General features: G+C 36.0%; 5 protein-coding genes and 2 long non-coding RNA genes across 9 annotated transcripts; 1 reads left to right on the top strand and 6 right to left on the bottom strand.

The window, feature by feature from the left end:
• Positions 1 to 418: 418 nt before the first annotated feature.
• Positions 419 to 760, bottom strand: LOC119986108 (cytochrome P450 71D8-like). The gene has a single exon (XM_038830658.1). The coding sequence runs from the start codon at positions 758 to 760 to the stop codon at positions 419 to 421; it is 342 nt and encodes a 113-aa protein (XP_038686586.1).
• A 1686-nt stretch (positions 761 to 2446) lies between these two features.
• Positions 2447 to 3555, bottom strand: LOC119986046 (cytochrome P450 71D10-like). Of its 2 annotated transcripts, XM_038830579.1 has the most exons (2): positions 3413 to 3555; positions 2447 to 3150 (listed from the first exon to the last, which is right to left on the bottom strand). In XM_038830579.1, the coding sequence occupies exon 2, from the start codon at positions 3110 to 3112 to the stop codon at positions 2561 to 2563; it is 552 nt and encodes a 183-aa protein (XP_038686507.1). In that variant the 5' UTR covers positions 3113 to 3150; positions 3413 to 3555; the 3' UTR covers positions 2447 to 2560. The 2 variants fall into 2 exon arrangements, with proteins under 2 accessions (XP_038686507.1, XP_038686506.1); XM_038830578.1 differs by lacking the exon at positions 3413 to 3555 and having other exon boundaries at positions 2447 to 3386.
• LOC119986106 (cytochrome P450 71D9-like) lies at positions 3279 to 4319 on the bottom strand. The gene is made up of 2 exons (XM_038830655.1): positions 3413 to 4319; positions 3279 to 3317 (listed from the first exon to the last, which is right to left on the bottom strand). The coding sequence occupies exons 1-2, from the start codon at positions 4280 to 4282 to the stop codon at positions 3279 to 3281; spliced, it is 909 nt and encodes a 302-aa protein (XP_038686583.1). The 5' UTR covers positions 4283 to 4319.
• A 706-nt stretch (positions 4320 to 5025) lies between these two features.
• On the top strand, positions 5026 to 7548 carry LOC119985982. 2 transcript variants are annotated; one of them, XR_005465188.1, is made up of 3 exons: positions 5026 to 5297; positions 5430 to 5479; positions 5841 to 7548. It is a non-coding gene; the product is annotated as an uncharacterized LOC119985982 (long non-coding RNA). The 2 variants fall into 2 exon arrangements; XR_005465187.1 differs by having other exon boundaries at positions 5430 to 7548.
• A 2-nt stretch (positions 7549 to 7550) lies between these two features.
• LOC119985983 lies at positions 7551 to 8408 on the bottom strand. Its single transcript, XR_005465189.1, has 2 exons — positions 8172 to 8408; positions 7551 to 7853 (listed from the first exon to the last, which is right to left on the bottom strand). It is a non-coding gene; the product is annotated as an uncharacterized LOC119985983 (long non-coding RNA).
• Positions 8409 to 11996: 3588 nt separating this feature from the next.
• Positions 11997 to 13326, bottom strand: LOC119986105. Its single transcript, XM_038830654.1, has 2 exons — positions 12775 to 13326; positions 11997 to 12569 (listed from the first exon to the last, which is right to left on the bottom strand). The coding sequence occupies exons 1-2, from the start codon at positions 12856 to 12858 to the stop codon at positions 11997 to 11999; spliced, it is 657 nt and encodes a 218-aa protein (XP_038686582.1). The 5' UTR covers positions 12859 to 13326.
• Positions 13327 to 13373: 47 nt separating this feature from the next.
• LOC119986167 (cytochrome P450 71D9-like) lies at positions 13374 to 15374 on the bottom strand. The gene is made up of 2 exons (XM_038830722.1): positions 14363 to 15374; positions 13374 to 14124 (listed from the first exon to the last, which is right to left on the bottom strand). The coding sequence occupies exons 1-2, from the start codon at positions 15245 to 15247 to the stop codon at positions 13492 to 13494; spliced, it is 1518 nt and encodes a 505-aa protein (XP_038686650.1). The 5' UTR covers positions 15248 to 15374; the 3' UTR covers positions 13374 to 13491.
• Positions 15375 to 19146: the final 3772 nt, after the last annotated feature.

The following is a 19146-nucleotide window of genomic DNA, read 5'->3' as shown; positions in this document are numbered from 1 at the left end:
CTTTTTGTTGATGCAGGTTTTTGTTCGCCTGGCATCAACGCCTCCGCATCTCGAACCCTTGACCTGAGTGTGGGGGAAGCGAGACACTACCACTACAGCTGGTATAGTGGTAGTGTCTCGCTTCCCCCACACTCAGGTCAAGGGTTCGAGATGCGGAGGCATTGATGCCAGGCGAACAAAAACCTGCATCAACAGTTTCAAAATGAAATGACTAGGCTGACTAGATTCAATGGTTATTAAATTCTTCATTATCGATCATGTCATATATAAACAATCAAGATTTTTTTTATAGTGGTTGATGAGTTAAAACAACAGATCATACGTAACGATTAAGAAATATCAACTAATTAATAGTAATTAACATGACATTTTTATACAGAGCAAGTGCATGATGCAAATTTTAAAGCTCATAAAGGTTTTAGGAGGGATAAGGAGTAGGAATCAAGTAGAGATAATCTTTTCTTCTCATCGATATGCCGAAGAGATTTGTCATGTTAAGGTCTTTAGGATTTTTCCCGTCAGGGAGTTTCCAATCAAAATGATACAACAACTGCAAAAGCATGATGTCAAAATTGGCAAGACCAAATGTCATGCCTGGACATATCCTCCTTCTAGCACCAAATGGAATGTACTCAAAATTAGTACCCTTGAACTCAATAGGACTATCTAGGAACCTCTCTGGGTAAAATCTTTCAGCATCAACCCAATACTCACTATCTCTTCCGATCGCCCACACATCGATAAGCACTTTCATATCCATCAATCACTTGTCGTTCTGACGTTTTTTCTTGGAAGTAAATGTGGAATCGGTGGGTGTAGTCTTAGGGTTTCTTTAATGACTAACTACAAATACTTCAACTCAGGAATCGCGGCTTCATCGAAACTTCCTTTGTCGTCGAAAACCTACCTTATCTCTACTTGTGCCTTTTTCATTACTCTAGGGTCTTTAATCATTTCTACCATAGCCCAATCAACAGTTGCCGATGATGTTTCACCTCCACCTCCAAAAACATCCTTATAAAGTGTTTATATCATATTTGCATATTGGGCTGATTTTACAATTTAAAGTAAGAAATTGAATTAAGTAACTAAATCATGATATCTAATGATCGAAAGTGGTGTAAATATGAACAAGCAAACCTGAATTACGGCTTTGATATTGTTGACAGTTAATGGGAATTCAACATCCGGTTTGTGAAACTTGAGAAGACCACCAACCAAATCTTCGATCATCTTGTTCGCAAGATATCCCATCCTCGGGTGGTATTGCCATGGCCTTAATGTGTTGGTTGATAATGTTTTGAAGAATGTTGGAGCTTCTCTGGTGAACATTTTCCAACCTAGAGCTAACCCCACTAATCAAATGAAGCAATTTCAAGGAAGGAAACACATCTCCTATATTGAACCCTCCTACTAGGTCTATAGATTCCTTAACAACCGATACAAGTTCATCCTTCTCTTCAGATTCGCCTCCCAACGCCACCCTTGAAACAACCGTATACGTTGATGAGAATACCTTTTCAGTCAAGTTGATTGGTGATCCTCCTGCTGCGTTTGAGACAACCCAATTGATCAACTTAGACATCTCTTGTTCTCTTATCGATCGAAATGACTGGATTCGTTTCATTATGAAAAGCTCCATCAAGGAGATTTTTCACAGCTGCCTCCAATACTCGCCATATGGTAAGAAAGTAATGCTAGTGAAATCATTTAAGTAAGGATTTTCGCTGCGTTTAACTTAGGCCTTGAAGCAAACACTTTGTCATGAGTTTTCAATACCTCTTTCGCGTACTTTGCTGAAGAAACAACAAGGGTGGGAACTTCTCCAACTTTTAGGTACATGAACGGTCCATAGTCTTGGCCAAATCACGTAGAGCAATGTGGGGTTCAGAGCCAACCATTTGATGCAAGTTTCCTATATGAGGTAACTTCCATGGCCCGGGAGGTCGTTTCAAAGTTGATTTAGATCTTTTGACAATTTTAAACACCATTAACGTAAAGAAAATGAAGCATGCAAGGATTGCGAAGGAGGAAGATTGGAGTTCCGTGGAGAAAGTAGAGATTGTGATGAAGAAGGTTATGATTATTGATAAGAAATGTGAACGCCTTGTTGAGTAGAATTTTCAAACACATGACCAAGATCTATTGTTTCATATTTGATGTGAATCAAGGGCTCCTCTTCTTTTCCAATGCACATTTGCTTCCTATGGCTCAAGGATCAGAAGAACCATAATAGAAAATATAGTTTCTTGCACAAGGAAGGAATAAACTATAAGAATTAGCGAAACAACATATCTATTAGAATTAGCTAGAGACTTGTTGATGACTGAAAAAAAAAGAAGCTTTTGTTGATTCAAGCTATCTTTCGAAAGGACATCTCATGGAAGCAAGCTGGAGAAAACACTTAACTTCTAACTCAAAGTAATGTAACTGTAAAATAACAACATTTCATACATAATCTCGTGAGATTATTCAAAGAACAACAATCTAACATAAACATAGACTTGACTACTTACTCAATGTAATATAACAAACGAGAATGTTGTAATATAGGCTAACATCACTTGTTTTCCTCAACAACAGGGGAATTATAAGGAATAGGAATTAAGACCAGATCACTTTTTCTTGTAACTACAATACCAAAACGTTCAGTCATGTCTAGATCTTCTTGTTTGATATTATCAGGGAGTTTCCAATCAAAATGGTATAGTAACTGCGCAAGTGGAAGCTCAATGTTGGCTATCCCAAATGAAATTCCTGGACATATCCTCCTTCCAGTACCAAATGAAAGATATTCAAAGTTATTCGCCTTGTAATCAATTGAGCTATCAAGGAATCTCTGCGGATAGAATCTCTGCTCTTTAGTCCAATAGTTGGGATCTCTTCCAATAGCCCATGCATTGATGATAATGTTGGTCTTTTCAGGTATCTCATATCCATTAATCAGACATCTCTCTATGCATTCTCTTGGAGCTAACAATGGAGCTGGAGCATGTAACCTTAGAGTTTCTTTGATAACTGCTCTCAAGAATTCTAGTTCTTTGAGTCCTGCTTCATCTACATATCCCTTTTCACCAAAAACGTCCCTCACCTCTGTTTGAGCCTTTGCCATCACTCTCGGATTCTTTAGCAGTTCTGACAATGCCCATTCTGAAGTTGTAGCCGACGATTCAGTCCCCGCAATGAAAATGTCATGAAAAAAAAAAGATAGCATTTGACATGTACATTTCTTTTACGTATTCCCAAGGGAAAAAAAAGGTAGATTAATTTAGTACTAATTAACAAGACTCGCTAAAAACAATGGTAGTTTGTTGGATCTAATTGTTACTTTTCAAGCTTATGAGTGAAGTGTATATCATATTTTCCATACAAGAGATAAAACATAACAAGGTAAAAAAGATATAATACTTACTAGCACAACCGCTTTGATGTTGTATGTTGTAAAGGAGAAGTCTCCGTGTTCCTGAAGATTCAAGAGAATGTCTAAGAAATTATCGGCATCACTAGAATCGATTCTTGACCTGTTAAATTTATGTTCATTAATTAGGCTTTCAAATATCTGATCAATTTCACGAAGCACCCTCTCAAGTCGAGTCCTCATCCCATTGATCGTATGAAAGAATTTCATGGATGGGAACAGATTGGCTACCTCCATTATTTTTCTTGTAAGTGGAACAAATGATTGATGCCTTTCACTAACCCCACCAAATGCTGCCTTCACTGTGATTGCAAATGTTAACCAAGTTAACATCTCGCTGAGGTTTATTTTTGATCTCGCCTTAAGAGAAATGGATTTAATGAACTCTAGTACCACTTCTTCTCTTATTGGTCGTGCCGCTTGAACCCTTCTACCACTGAAGACCTCCACTATGCAGAGTTTACGTATCTGTCTCCAGTATTCTCCATATGGCGCAAATCCAATATTTTTAATGTTATAGTATATGATATCTACGGCAAGGCTATAAGGTCTTGTGGCAAACTTAATGTCATTTGTTTTCATTACTTCTTTGGCAACTTCTGGCGAAGAAAAGATAACAGTGGAGACTTCACCTACCTGAAGATGCATAATAGGTCCGTATTTTGTGGCTAAATCTCGTAGGCGGCGATGGGGCAGACAGCCAATCATTTGGTGCAAGTTTCCTATAAGGGGTAGCTTCCATGAACCTGGTGGTGCGACTGAATTTGACTTCTTGTCCTCTGATTTACTCCATATTCTCAGCGGCATAAATATGAAAACAAGAAAGCTCAAGAGAACTGGAAAAGAAGGAAATTGATGATCCATGATGGGGATGAAGCTGCAGTTGCTATCAAGATTTAAAACAGACTGTGGAGCAAATGGAGATTGTAGAAGCAAGATGCTCTTTTATTTAAATCCTGCACTAGGACAGCTCAAATAATTGAAGAACCTTCACCTAATTGTTTTTGTTTTTTTTTTTAGAGATCTTGAAAATCTTCGTGCATAGGTAGTCCCAAAAGCATCTTAAATAGATATATAATTCTACGTTGTCACCAACTTTTTTTGTAATTGTCTCCCTAGTTTCAAAAATAAATTACTAGGCTGACTAGATTCAATGGTTATTAAATTCTTCATTATCGATCATATCATATGTAAACAATCAAGATTTTTTTGTATAGTAGTTGATGAGTTAAAACAACATATCACACGTAACGATTAAGAAATGCCAACTAATTAATAGTAATTAACATGACATTTTTTTAAAGAGCATGTGCATGATGCGAATAGTTTTCTTTGTTAATTAAGAGAGAGTTTAATTATTTTTCTTTTTTATTAGCAGTGTATTTCTTATAAAATTATTACGAGTTTTAATAGTGAATAGGAATTCTAATCAAATTAATACTTTTAATATTATTAAGGTTTCCTTATTCATTTAAATAGGACTCTCAACTGTCAAATAAGTCAACCGTTTTTTGAGTTCTGTCTCAACTTTCTTGGTGGATTTGAAGTTAATTTAGCCGGTGCTGCTAAATAGCCCAAAGAATATAGTCCCAATACATCCCAAGCTGATGTGGTATGCCTAGTCAGTCAATCCATGTGGCAAAATTGAAATTTCATTTCAAAATTTGAAATTCTAATTTCTAGACCATTTAAAACCTGTCAGGATTTGAGGCTTTATACATTGAAAAATGCAATCATAGTAACCCATTCCTCCAAATATATTTACTACCGCAAAAGCTTTCTTCGTCTTTTTCTTTCAATTTCAAGCGGCGATTGTATTGTCGATGAACTATCACATTGTTTCCTAACCATCAAGCATTTGAGAAACCCTAATTTCAAGGTATTTTCAGTGTAATGGAACCCTAATTTCAATGTATTTTGTTTGTTTCCAGCAAAATTGATGTGTGTTTCTGTTATCACTTTCAAGTTCTTGCTGATTTTTGTGTTTCTTATGGGTTTCTTATGGACACAGACGGTAAAGCTTCCTAATACATCTTCTTCATCTGGGTTTCTTCTTCAATGGTATACCTTGAATTTACCAAGTGTTTCATGCGAGAATCGTATATTTTATTCTTGCTGCTTACCTTGTTTGTAAAATCAATGGAAAAGACCATATAGCTCTTTGATTCTTCTGGTTTTGATTGTTAATTGGATACATTGAATTTTACTGGCTTTCCCTTTGAGTGTGTGCTGACCCATGTAAATTTCATGGCTTCCTGCTTGTTACTGGCTGGCTTCTAGGTTTTGATGGGCCATATAGTATGTGTGAAACTATTTTGGTGCTTACCTTGTTTGTAAAATCAATGGAAAATACCATATAACTCTCTGATTAATGGAAAAGACCTGAATGTAAGGGGTACTTTGATCCTTATATTGTTTCAAGGTATTCGAGCCCTAAGCGAAGCAACGGATTTCAAGGTATTCAAGGCCTAATTTCAAGGTATATGTTCTTGCAGCAACTGTGCATTACATTCTTGTTGTTCAGACGTTTATAAGGTATTTGAAACAAAATCTGCAATTACTTTGTTCTTAAACACAATCGAAGTGACCGTTGTTGACAAAAGCAAAATACTTTGAGGCGTTTCCACTTGAAATTTGAATCTCCCCTGACCATTTTGCATTTCTCTGTTGATTTTGGTTGGGTTCTATGCTATCGTGGTTCCCATAGTTTTTGTTAGCTTATTGTCCACTGACATTGTTATTAAACTCAATACAAAAGACCAAAAAAGCTGTCGAATTCATCTGGTTTTGTTTGAACCTCATATACATTGAATTATATCAGGTTTCATTTCTTTCTTTCTTTCTTTCTTGCTTGCTTTGATTTGTTTCTATGCCATCTTGGTTTAAAGAGTCTATGTGGACATATTTTGTGCTTACTTTGTTCTTAAACACAATGGAACTGACCATAAAGTTGGAATTGGAATCTCTCTGACCATATTGCATGTCTTCATTGATTTTGATTGGTTTCTATGCCATCTTGGTACCCAAAATAGTTGCACACATATTTTGTGCTTGCATTGTCTTGAAACCATATGGTTGTGTTCCTTTGTATTCCATTAATTTTTTGTTAGGATTTGAGGACTCATTTGACAACCAGATCCAATGTACCACCATTTTGCTCATTGCATTGTTTGATAATACAATGTAAATTAGTCAAAGGAGATGTCCTTCCTCCATTTTTTGGACCAATTGCTTGAATAATGAAGTTGTTTGGAAAGGATTTGAAACCATATAGCTGTGTTTCTTTGTATTCCATTGATGTTTGTTAAGGTTTGACGAATCATTTGACATCCATCTTCCATTTGTCCCCCAATTTTGTTCATTGCATTGTTTTATAAAACCATGTAACATACCCAAAGGAGATACCCTTCATCCCTGTCCTGGGGGATTACGTGAATAATAAAGTTTTTTAGGAAGGATTTGAAACCATATGGCTCTGTTGCTTTGTATTCCATTGATTTTTGTTAAGGTTTGAGGACACATTTGACAACGAGATCCCATGAACCCATTTTGGTTTGTTCATATGGATCTGTTGCTTTGTTCATTGCATTGTCTTGCTCCAAATTTATTACATTATTTTAGTTGGCTGCACAATAGACTTACATTTATTACATTGTTTTCAATGACAAAGTAACTTGGATTTAAAGTTGTCAATTAGGGACGCTCCCCAACAACCTTCAGGATCATAAGTTTTCCAATAACTACTAAAATATTTATATTACTTTGAATATTAATAATTAACTTATGCATCTATATTTATTGTCTTTGTTGTCAAACAATGTGGATTGTGACATTATTGTCATGCACATGATGGAGTACATCTTTACCAACAAACCTATCCCAAAGACTTTGTCCAAGGAAAATCTTCTTAGGTTTAATTAGGACTCACGTTATGTTTGTGCTTCTCAATGACAATGGTCTTGTATGGGATGAGAAAGATAACATAGTCCTTGTTTCCAATGAAGATGATAGTGCCAAGCTAGCTTAGGAAGAAGCACATTGTAAAAAATTTTTTGCTACTATGTTGAACTAATTTATCAATGTATTGTGGTTTCCTTTGTGAAAATTAGCAATATGCATATTACACTGAACATTGATTGAAAACAACATATGTTATTATATATATATATCCCATAACTTCCCTAAGAGTAAACAATGTACAACCCTTACAAAAAAAAATCCCCTCAATCTCCAAGTCATCCCACAATGGATATGGCTCATCATGCCCTTCCATTTCTTTACTAAATCAATGGGCTTGTCCATACATTTACATGGTTAAAAATCCCCTCAATCTCCATTGTGTATCATGTTGTTTGATCCCTCAATTTCCTCATCTCCGAAAGGGGATATACATCATTATTTCCTTCCATTTCTACATTGAAATCAATGTAGGACCCTGCAAAATTCATCAAATATAACACACAAAGTAAGTAATGTATTACATAACAATGTATTCAAAAAAGGCTACCAAAACAACTTAACAAGTAATCTACACTCAAATTTGTCACCGAACATAAACTAGCATGAAAATGCACTATGGTGATAGCAACTTCACGACAAAATCCTATAAGAACATCGTGTATCAAATTGACCTCGAACCATTTTCAATTGACAGCTTAATGGTCACCTACAAGGTTCTTAACACCAATGGAATCACCAATATAGTTCAAAATTGGAGAAAATTTACACCAATGACTAAATCTATACTCCCTACCTTGAATCTCGACTGTGAACAATCAGAAGTTGTTCTGAAACCGACGGCAAGTCACGAACAACTCAGCATCTAACTATTGCTCCGACCTTGATAGCAGCTGTGAACCTACCCAATTCAACACAATCCGGTTCCCACAAATGACAGAGCTTGCCCTTGATGATAGTTCAAGGTTTCCTTAAAGTAAGAGAGAGAAATTGTGTACAACAAGAGAAAGAAATTGTGTAAAGCAATAGAGAGAAGTTGTGAAATGATGTCTCTACAAAGAGAAGCGGGAACTTTATTTGGAAGAGCGGGAAATGGAACCTTATGTAATAAAAAGTCTTCATTTATTTTGTCTTTATCCATGTTGGCATGCTGAGTAATCACACCAGCTCAGCACCAGCTAGATCTGGGATTCTTTGGGATAAATAACATTTTCATATTTTAGCTTAACCGTGAACTTGTCAATCGATTCGTACTTCCACATTGCATCAATGCTCTTAACCCCGGCACATCTCAAATAGAAAAAACAAAAACATATAAAACAGAAAGCTGACCATTCACAAACATAAAGCTTGGTACAGAATAGATACAGAAAAGGGAAAAAAAAAAAAGAAAAAAGAAAAAAAAGAAGGTATTGTAACAAAACCCACAGATCATCAAAATATATTTGATAAGATGGAAACATCAGAATGATTTGCAAGGGTCAAGACACATAAAAATAAATCTTGTTTTCATCATCATCATTAGAATTTGATGGTCAAGACAGTTAATATTTTAATATTGTAGAAATTTATTATAAATCGTTTCTCTTGACCTTTCTTGGTTTCATATTTATGCTGCTGAGAATATGGATTACGTCAGAAAATGGAAAATCGAATTCTTATAAACATCAGTCAAGTTTTTATAACAATTTAAGTGATTGCTCTAAAAAATCCAATGCGTTTACTTTGCCAACGATTTACAGCTTGAAGTCTTGACGTGGGTCAGGCTTATACAACGAAATATCGGTTGGATTCTACGATTCCCAATTTCTTAATTATTTGATTAAGTGGACATCAATTTGTGAAAACAACCTCGACAACATTTTTCTCGTTTTGACATTTCCTTTCCGTCTGTCAACATTCTCCTCTTTACTTTATCCCAATCTCATTTATATCTCACCAGACTTTTGTATATAATTGGTCATATTTTCCACAAACTCGACTTGGTGACAACTAACAAGCATAGGTACCAGCAATTTTAGAAAATACGACATCGACAAAAACCATTGATTGGTTGAGGCTTTTTAACAAACAGTTAGTATTCTTGCTAACTCCACTAGATTTTAGGTTTCAAATATCAGAAGTTCTTGATGGAAAATACCTCCCCATATTGAATTCCCTAAATGGCGGGGACCCATTTATTAAGAACATTATCCCCGACCTGTTGTATACTTACGAAATTTGTTGGGGGCCGACAAGACCAGGGAGAAACTCTTTCAACCTGTTAGGCACTTATCTTCTATCTTTCAAAAAGACATCTCATGCAAACGAGCTGAAGAAAACACATGACTTCTAAATCAAGGTTATGTAACAATCTGACGAGGCGCGAAAGTACGAATCGATTGGCTAGTTCATGACTAATCCACCCAAGTAAGCTTGGAATCCATTGAGTAAAACCTCAAAACAAGGGCGGAACCAGGAATTGGAGTTGGGGGGCTACTAGAAGTTGATGGGGGTTCGGGGGTAGCGCCCCCGAAAATTTTTTTAGAGTTATTTACGACATTACACCTATTTAACGCATAAAATAACCGTAAAACATTAGCATAAATACACAATTAAAGTTGATGAAACAAAATACCTTACACAAGATGAGATAATATCTATTGAAGTTGTGCCCGACGAGACTTCAAGGAATAAAAATCATCTATTACAGAATCTAAATTGACTTTCTCAGCAAGTTCTCGTTCAATGTAAAGAACCATGCAATCTGCAAGAAATTCATCATCCATTTTGTTACGGAGGGCTGTCTTAACATGCTTCATGGCTGAAAATGCTCGTTCTGTAGTCGCCGTCGAAACAGGAAGAGTTAATACTAGACGAATCAATCTCTCTGTCAGATAATAGTTCTGTGACTTTCTTGACGTAACTAAGTTGTGACATAATTCAGAAAGTGTAGAAACTCTTTGAAACTCAGGATCAAGTATTACATCATACTGATAATGCTCCAACTCACATCTCAAAGCATGGATTTCTTGTGAATTGAAATCTTGAGTATAAAATTTGCTTGCAAGATTGCATATGTCTTCAATTTTAAATGCTTTGACGGAATCACTCAGATCCAAAGCAGAGCTTAGAGTAAGAAGTTCCACTGATTTCTCGTTGAATCTACCATTTAACTCCATCAACTGAAAATCAATTACCTTATTGAAGACATCAAAGTGATAATGGTGTTCGATTGTAATAGGATCTTGTCGTTGACATGAACGACGCACTCTATAATGACCACCCATATCAGGAATATCAATGTCATGTTTGGTACAAAATAACTTCACTTTCTCAAAAAATGTATCCCACTCATCTTGTCTAAATCTGGAAAGGAGAGCTTTCGTTGTTCAAACTAATCTCAAAGCATTCAAGATATCCAAGGATTTACGTTGTAGAGCTTGGCAAAGTAAATCTGTGATCCCTATGATTTTATCAATCAAATGCAAGAGAAATATGAACTCAAAGGTCATAATTGCAGCACAAACACCACTAGCTTCCCCACGTATAGATCCAATTGCCCCATCGTTACTGAGATGTTCAAGAACTTTACATGATGCACCATACATTTCTATCAAGCTCCTAACAGAGTCATAGTGAGAGCTCCAACGAGTGGCTCCAACGAGTGGCTCCAGCTCGATGAAGTGCACTCATTTGATTAGCTCCTCTACCAGACTGTCTTTCTCCAATAGCCAACATGAGAGTAATCTCATCCCGTTGAGTAGATTGTAACTCACTAATGCGTTTAGGAGAAGAACCCACAAGATTAACAACAGAAGTCAAATGTGAAAAGAATTGTCAAATGCAAGGCATCTCCTTAGCTGCTGCCACTAATGCTAGTTGCAGTCGATGGGCAAAACAATGAACATAATATGCATATGGACAATCTTTGAGAAACAATGCTTGAAGTCCATTCCAAGCACCCCGCATATTGCTAGCACCATCATACCCTTGACCACGCATCATTTGAACTTGGAGATTGTACCTTGTAAGAATATTAAAAAGCTCAAAGTAATGCTATAATTCAAACATTAATAGTTAAAGATTGTAGAGCTCAAAGTGACAAGAGATTGTACCCTGTAAGAATAACAGAGATTTCATTTTTCAGAGTAATTGCTGCAATATCACTAACACCAACAATATCAAAAAAGCGCTCAATTAGAATGCCCGTGCGATTGACAAATCTTAACACAATTGCCATTTGCTCTCTTTTAGCAGCATCTTGCGCTTCATCAACAAGAATACAATAACATGCATCGCCAATTTCCTCACGAATTACCATTCTCACTTTGTTGGCAAGAAGGTGCAAGATTTCCTTTTGTATTTTTGGACTTGTATATGTTGCATTTTGAGGGGCATTCTCCAATACCACCTTTGCAATATCCTCATTTAAAGTAGCCATCATCTTTACCATTTCAATAAAATTCCCTCAATTTAATGAATGAGGGGATTCATCATGGCCTCTAAAAGCACATCCCTGAAATGCAAGCCAACGAATACTCTAAATTGTTGTCTTTAGGCGCAACCTATTCTTCATGACATCCTCCTTTGATTGTGCATTCATTACCTTGTCAATATGTTGGGTTGGTTTCATCAAATCCTAGACACATCTCACACAATTGTTATGTGATGAAGATACACTTCCAACATGAACAAGAAATACACATTTCTCTCCGTTGTTAACTCTCTTCCAATCGTTGAACCCTTCATTAACTAAAGCAGAGCTACTTTTAGTCTCAATAATGAAACACGGAAAACAATATGCTTTATCCTTAGAAGGAGAATACTCCAACCATGGAAATTTTTTGTACCAAGCATACTGAAATCGGCGATGCTGGTCCCCAACTTCTGTCCCAGGATACTCAGAAAGTTTTGGTTGAAAAGGCCCTGCATTTAGATATTTACGTCTAATCTCATCTCGTTGATTAACTGGATAACCATTAATTGGGATACGTAAGCCTGGATCTCGTTGAAAAGAAGTCGTGTCTATAGTGTGCACATTAGGAATTGAACTTTCAACCACAACAGTTTCAGAAGTGCGCAAATTAGGAATTGAAGTTTGTGCTGCTGCATTTTGTTGATCATCAGGAATACCATCTTTCTTTTTAAAGAAGGAAAATAGAGTTTTCCCTCTTTTAGGTGGTGGTTGATGATGGGCCATTACGTTTATAACCTAAGTAAACAGAACAATTTTAGTTATCTAAGGAAAATTAAAACAAAGGGTATGTCACCCACATGCCTGGGATTAAAGAAAAACTCTATTCTAAATTAAAACAAATGGCATGTCACCCACATGCCTGGGATTAAAGAAAAACTCTATTCCAAATTAAAACAAATGACATGTCACCCTCATGCCTGGGATTAACAAGAACTCTAACCTTTTTACAAGGGGATGATATCTTTGTCGGCCACTTCACTGTGAGCAAATATGAGCAATAAAGGACGCTGCAGGCTGCAGCCATTACAATAAAAAATTGTCACGATTGAGCATAAAAAAAATACAATTAGGGGCTAATGGGCTACAAGTGGAATACCATCATTCATACCCTTATAAGTTATACCAACCTTATATAAGCAGGAGCATAGGAATTAGGATGAGCAGCCGCACTAGAGGGTGGAAGTGGAGTTGAATCTCGCACGGCACAAGCAAGCTACTGTGGAAAATTCGAATTCTCGAAGACTCAAAAGCCACTTCGGAAGAGGTGAATCAGGTTACTGTGAAGCAGTGAAGGGCTGAAGGGCTTCTTAGATGGTCATGGATTATCATTCATGGGCCTTGGTTTATTAAGAATTGGGAGAGAAATTGATAGTGGGCCTTAGTTTATTAACTCATAACTTGTATAATAAGAATAATGGGCCTAGCCTCTATTTATGTATATATATCTGTATAAGTATTATTTTTTTTTTAAAAAAATCTGCACTGGGCTACAGCCCAGTGCAGTCCCCCCCCCCCCCCCCCCCCAGAGTTCCGCCCTTGCCTCAAAATAATGTAAACTTATTTTATTCAAAGCACAACAATCCAACACAAACATAGACTTGACGACCAACTTAAGGTAATAATGTAACAAACGAGAATATTGTAGTATAGGTGAACATCAATCGTTTTCCTCGACCACAGAGGAATTGTAAGGAATGGGGATTAAAACTAAATCAGTTTTTCTTCCAACAACTATAGCAACCCTTTCAGTCATGTCTAGATCTTCTTGTTTCTTATTATCAGGGAGTTTCCAATCAAAATGGTATAGTAACTGCGCAAGCGGAAGCTCAATGTTAGCTATCCCAAATGACATTCCAGGACACATCCTTCTTCCAGCACCAAATGGGAGAAATTCAAAGTTATTCCCCTTGTAGTCAATTGAGCTATCTAGGAATCTCTCTGGATAGAATCTCTCTGCTTCAATCCAGTAGTTGGGATCTCTTCCAATAGCCCATGCATTGATGAGAACGTGGGTTTTTTCAGGTATCTCATATCCATTAATCTGACACTTCTCTCGACATTCTCTTGGACCTAACAATGCACCTGGAGGGTGTAACCTTAGAGTTTCTTTGATAACAGCTGTCAAGAATTTTTGCTCTTCGAGTCCTGCTTCATCTACACATCCTTTTTTATCAAAGACTCGCCTCACCTCTGCTTGAGCCTTTGTCATCACTCTCGGATTCTTTAGCAGTTCTGACATTGCCCATTCTAAAATTGAAGTCGACGTATCAGTCCCACCCAAGAAAATGTCCTGAAAAAAAGATTGCATTTGACATGTAAATTTCTTGCAAGGGAAAAAAAAGGTAAATTTATTTAGTACTAACTAACATAACAAGACTTGCTAAAACCAATGACAATTTGTTGATTCTAATTGTTACTTTTCAAGCTTATTAGGGAAGTCTTATCAGATATTTTATATAACTAGAGCCAAAAAGTAGAGCTTTATAAAGATATAACATAACAAGATGTGAATAAGATATGATAATTACCAGTACAACGGCTTTGATGTTGTCCGTTGTAAATGAGAAATCTCCTTGTTCCTGAAAACTCAAGAGGATGTCTAAAAAATTATCCGCATCACTAGAATCGATTCTTGAGCTATCAAGTCTATGTTCATTGATTAGGTTTTCAAGTATCAGATCGATTTCATGATGCAAGCTCTCAAGTCGAGTCCTCGTGCCACTGATCATACGGAAGAATTTTATGGATGGGAACATATCAGCTAAATTGAAACTTGCCATAACCTCCATGATTTCTCTTACAAGCGGAACAAATGCCCCATGCCTCTCACTACTCCTACCAAATGCAGCCTTCGATGTGATTGCAAATGATAAACAAGTTAACATCTCGCTGAGGTTAATTTTTGACCTCGCCTTAAGAGAAATAGATTTAATGAACTTTAGTGTCTCTTCTTCTCTGATTGGTCTTGCTGCTTGAACCCTTCTACCACTGAAGACCTCCAATGTGCAGATTTTACGCATATGTCTCCAGTACTCTCCATATGGCGCAAATGCAACATCTTTAAGGTTATAGAATATGATATATGTGGCAAGGCTATATGCTCTGGAGGCAAAATTAATGTCATATGTTTTCATTATTTCTTTCGCGTACTCTGCTGAAGAAACAACAATTGTAGGAACTTGTCCGAGCTGTAGATACATAAATGGTCCATACTTCTTCGCCAAATCGCGTAGAGCATGGTGGGATAGAGAGCCAACCATTTGGTGAAGGTTTCCTATGAGAGGCAGCTTCGGTGGTCCGGCAGGTAGTTTTGTGGTCGATTTGGATCTTTTCCCTATTTTCAACGCCATGGAAATAAAGAAGACGAAGCATAGTAGAAGGATTGGGAGGAAGGAGGAAGATTGGAATTCCATGAAGTAAGTAGAGAGGATTTGTGAAAGGCAGATTATTGATAGATGTTTGAGACTATGCAACTTATTTATATGCAATTATGACCAATCACCATTTGACAGATGAAGATCTATTGTTATTTCTTTACGAGCAAAGTAATTCCTTGAAGTTCATCTATCAACTACTATCTTTGCTTTCTTTAATATATCTTGGTTTTCATTAAAAAAAAAGAAAAGAAAAAAAAACCTAGTATCTTTGTTTCAGTGAAAAGGTAGGAATTAAATTAATAGTCTGAAGTTTGATACTGAAATGACAATATTTGTTGAAGAATCAACTCATAATCTAATGGTGGCATTCGACAACCCTGCAAAGATCATATTGAAATTAGACTGTGAAGCTTGACACACCGATGTGGTGCCAGTCGAGGAACCTTTAACGGTCAAATTAATTGACGACTTACAATCTTATAAATATTAAAACTATAAAACCCTAAATAAATATGAAATTATCAAAAAATACTAACAATAACATTAGAAATGGACTTCTAACAAGATAAAGAAATAATTAAATCAAGTCAAATGATGTTGAATAAATCTCAATTTTTCTTACACTTTGTGTTTGTTCTTTGGTCTGTTTAATGGTTTGGAACTTGTCATGGGATTTCATTAATTGTTCAATTGTGATGTGTAATATACTGATATGGTGTCTCTCTATGTGTTGTTGGAAGTCTTCTCTTCAGTTTACCGTATTTGCAAGCCTGAAACTGATTGTTTTGGTGTTATTTAAGTCACTGTCTTACAGATTTTACAATACATAGAGTGGGGGGCCTTGAATAGTTCTTAGATGTTGCATGCGTTGTTCAATGGACTGTTGTCACTTGTGGTGCACGCCATTGAAGGGTCACTGCCTAAGGCACTATCTCTCCAAACACCTCCTTCAACTATTTCCATGGCCCTATACCAGCGGAGTTAGGGAAGCTTTCTCGACTTAAGCAAATCGCTCTTTCTAATAATATTTTCTCAGTTGTCATCTCTCATTCCATATTCAACATGTCAAAGCTCGTGACTTTGAACTTACAGTACAATGTCATTGATGGGACCCTTCCCTTTGAGAAAGCCTTGCAGATATGCTTCCCTCTGTAAAATTAAAAATTAAGTAGTACTGAAACTAACAACTAGATAACACAACATTTTCCTCCTTTTGTCATTTCCTTTCGTCGGTCAACATTCTCCTCTTTCCTTTGTCCCAATCTCATGTATATCTCACCAGACTTTTGTATACAATTGGTCATATTTTCCACAAACTTGACTTGGTGGCAACTGGCAAGCATAGGTACCAGCAATTTTAGAAAATGCAACACCAACAAAAACCATTGATTGGTTGAGGCATTTTAACAAACAGTTAGTATTCTTGCTAACTCCACTAGATTTTAGGTTTCAAATATCAGAAGTTCGCGATGGAAAATTTTAACTTTGACGTACCAAATTCATACAAATTGACTTTCAATGTGCAAATTGGAACACGGGTTGTAATTAAACGTGCTATTAACCCAATATTGGCTCACGATTTGACAAGGTGTTGCTTTCAGTTCATCATTGTTGACAATGGAAGTGAGCATTAAATCTGGTAAACTCAGAAGTTTAGATTTACTGTACCTAATGTTATCTTTGATTTATTGTTTTCAAACCATTCCATGTCCTGTATGCAGGAGATGGTTTTCGAAAATCCATGGCTTATAAACTGTCCATCATATCTTTATTTATCGATATAAGACTTTTCTAATACTGCTTCTTTCCCTTGTGCAAGAATAAGTGCTTTAAGTATGGTTCTTCAGCTTTAAGTTTGAACTACTCTCCTTACTCTTCGCCGGCCAATTCAAGTGATTGAAAAAGGTTTTATTCAGATATATTCTGATATGTTATCTGATTTGGAACTTCAAACAGATAACATTTCATTAAAGACATATAACATTTTAACAAGACAAATGATATTTAACAAGACAGATAATATCATGACAGATATCAAATTAATCGAAATGGATAACAAATCACCTACAATCTATATATCCCAAATCCGAACAAAGAACCTAATCGGGTGCAATTATTCCTAGTTGCGTAGGCATTTTGATTTTTAAGAAGGAAGACTTGTCATATTTGAAGAGATAGTCCTTATGTGGTGCATGTAAAGTGGCTATTGAAGGAAGAAAAATAAAGAGGTTTATTTTTCTACATGGACCCAATTTAGGGGTTTGACATAAGGAGATTTTGAAATGGATCAAAGCTTAAGCCAGACAAATTTTCAACATTAATGAAAAGATTATAGTCACTAATCATATTTAACTAGATGGCCTATCCGATTTCATGGAGATGATACAAATTAGTCAAATTTGAGAATTTTATTACCTACTACATGAAGACAAATAAATTAATTTTTCACATTAAATTTATTCTCGAGATATTTTTCTCCAACTTTTGCGTAGGCAGTTTGATTTTTAAGAAGGAAGACTTGTCATATTTGAAGAGATACCATATGTGGTGCATGTAAAGGTGGCTATTGAAGGAAGAAAAATAAAGAGGTTTATTTTTCTACATGGACCCAAATTAGGGGTTTGACATAAGGCGATTTTGAAATGGATCAAAGCTTAAGCCAGACAAATTTTCAACATTAATGAAGAGATCATAGTCACTGATCATATTTAACTAGAATTAGTCAAATTTGAGATGATACAAATTAGTCAAATTTGAGAATTTTATTACCTACTACATGAAGACAAATAAATTAATTTTTCACATTAAATTTACATTGACTAGCCTAGTATGGAAATTTATTCTCGTGAGATTTTTCTCCAACTCTTGCGTAGGCAGTTTGATTTTTAAGAAGGAAGACTTGTCATATTTGAAGAGATATACCGTGGAAAATAAAATCAAGGATGATAGTCCTTATGAATATGTGGTGCCAGTAAAGGTCGGGTATTGAATGAAGAAAAATAAAGAGGTGTCTTTTTCGACATGGAGCCAAATTAGGTGTTTGGCATAAGGAGATTTTGAAATTGATCAAAGCTTAAGCCAGTCAAATTTTCAACATTAATGAAGAGATCATAGTCACTAATCATATGCATCTAGATCGCCTCCTTGATTTCATGGAGATGATACAAATTAGTCAAATTTGAGTTGGGGTTTTTACCCATAAGGACAAAAACTAAAAGTTGTATTCCAACAAGGACAACCTAAATAAAACTTTAGGAAAAATGACAAAACCTATCAACTTATCAAAATACCCTCCCTCCATCTTCTTCCTTCTTTCTTCTGCTTCTTCCTCCTTCCGTCCGGTAATCGTTTTCAACGAACCAACTACCTAAATGAAGCTCTAGGTCAGCCCAATCAATGCCCAGCAATCACCCATAGTCGATTATCGCTTGAGTCGCCGGAAAAGACTCGTGAAATTACAGCCACCATTTGAAAAAAAAAGAAGCTATATCTGACAAATATGGTCAACGCCGGCGACTATCAATGCCCTCAATGAACTCCACAAACCAAGGCAAATCACCTAAAAGGTTTTATTGCTTTTTCGAACTCTTTTTTTTTTTCTTCTGAAATTAGATCTGAATCTGTAGATATTATATCTGTTTCGAATATGTTATGATATGTTATCTATTTCAAAACTTCAAACAAATAATATTTTAACAAGACAGATAAATTTAGCAAGATAAATATCAAATTAATCGAAATAGAACGACATAATAGGTTCACCAAAATCAAGGGCGGTGCCAGAAATTGATGTTAGGGAAGGTTGATATTATAATAATATTACTAGCAACAAACCCGCGCTACACTGCGGGTTATTACATTTTTACTTTGTCTTTTCTTTTGCTGTGAGCAATTGTCTTCTTCTTTTTTATATCATGTAGTAGCTCCTTTATTTT

Source organism: Tripterygium wilfordii, chromosome 19 (genome assembly GCF_013401445.1).
Source record: "Tripterygium wilfordii isolate XIE 37 chromosome 19, ASM1340144v1, whole genome shotgun sequence".
Classification (NCBI taxonomy): Eukaryota; Viridiplantae; Streptophyta; class Magnoliopsida; order Celastrales; family Celastraceae; genus Tripterygium; species Tripterygium wilfordii.
Note: the sequence above shows the minus strand (reverse complement) of the source record. Positions and strands in the feature narration are given on the sequence as shown.

Excerpts from the sequence above, each read along its gene's own strand:
- LOC119986046 (XM_038830578.1), bottom strand. The coding sequence starts at position 3,214 with ATGCTATCTTTTTTTTTTCATGACATTTTCATTGCGGGGACTGAATCG.
- LOC119986108 (XM_038830658.1), bottom strand. The coding sequence starts at position 760 with ATGGATATGAAAGTGCTTATCGATGTGTGGGCGATCGGAAGAGATAGT.
- LOC119986106 (XM_038830655.1), bottom strand. The coding sequence starts at position 4,282 with ATGGATCATCAATTTCCTTCTTTTCCAGTTCTCTTGAGCTTTCTTGTT. Across the intron at positions 3,318-3,412 it reads ACATCAAAGCGGTTGTGCTA|ATCCAACAAACTACCATTGT; the intron begins GTAAGTATTATA and ends AGTAACAATTAG.
- LOC119986167 (XM_038830722.1), bottom strand. The coding sequence starts at position 15,247 with ATGGAATTCCAATCTTCCTCCTTCCTCCCAATCCTTCTACTATGCTTC. Across the intron at positions 14,125-14,362 it reads ACATCAAAGCCGTTGTACTG|GACATTTTCTTGGGTGGGAC; the intron begins GTAATTATCATA and ends TCTTTTTTTCAG.
- LOC119986105 (XM_038830654.1), bottom strand. The coding sequence starts at position 12,858 with ATGGCTGCAGCCTGCAGCGTCCTTTATTGCTCATATTTGCTCACAGTG. Across the intron at positions 12,570-12,774 it reads TATCATCCCCTTGTAAAAAG|GTTATAAACGTAATGGCCCA; the intron begins GTTAGAGTTCTT and ends CTGTTTACTTAG.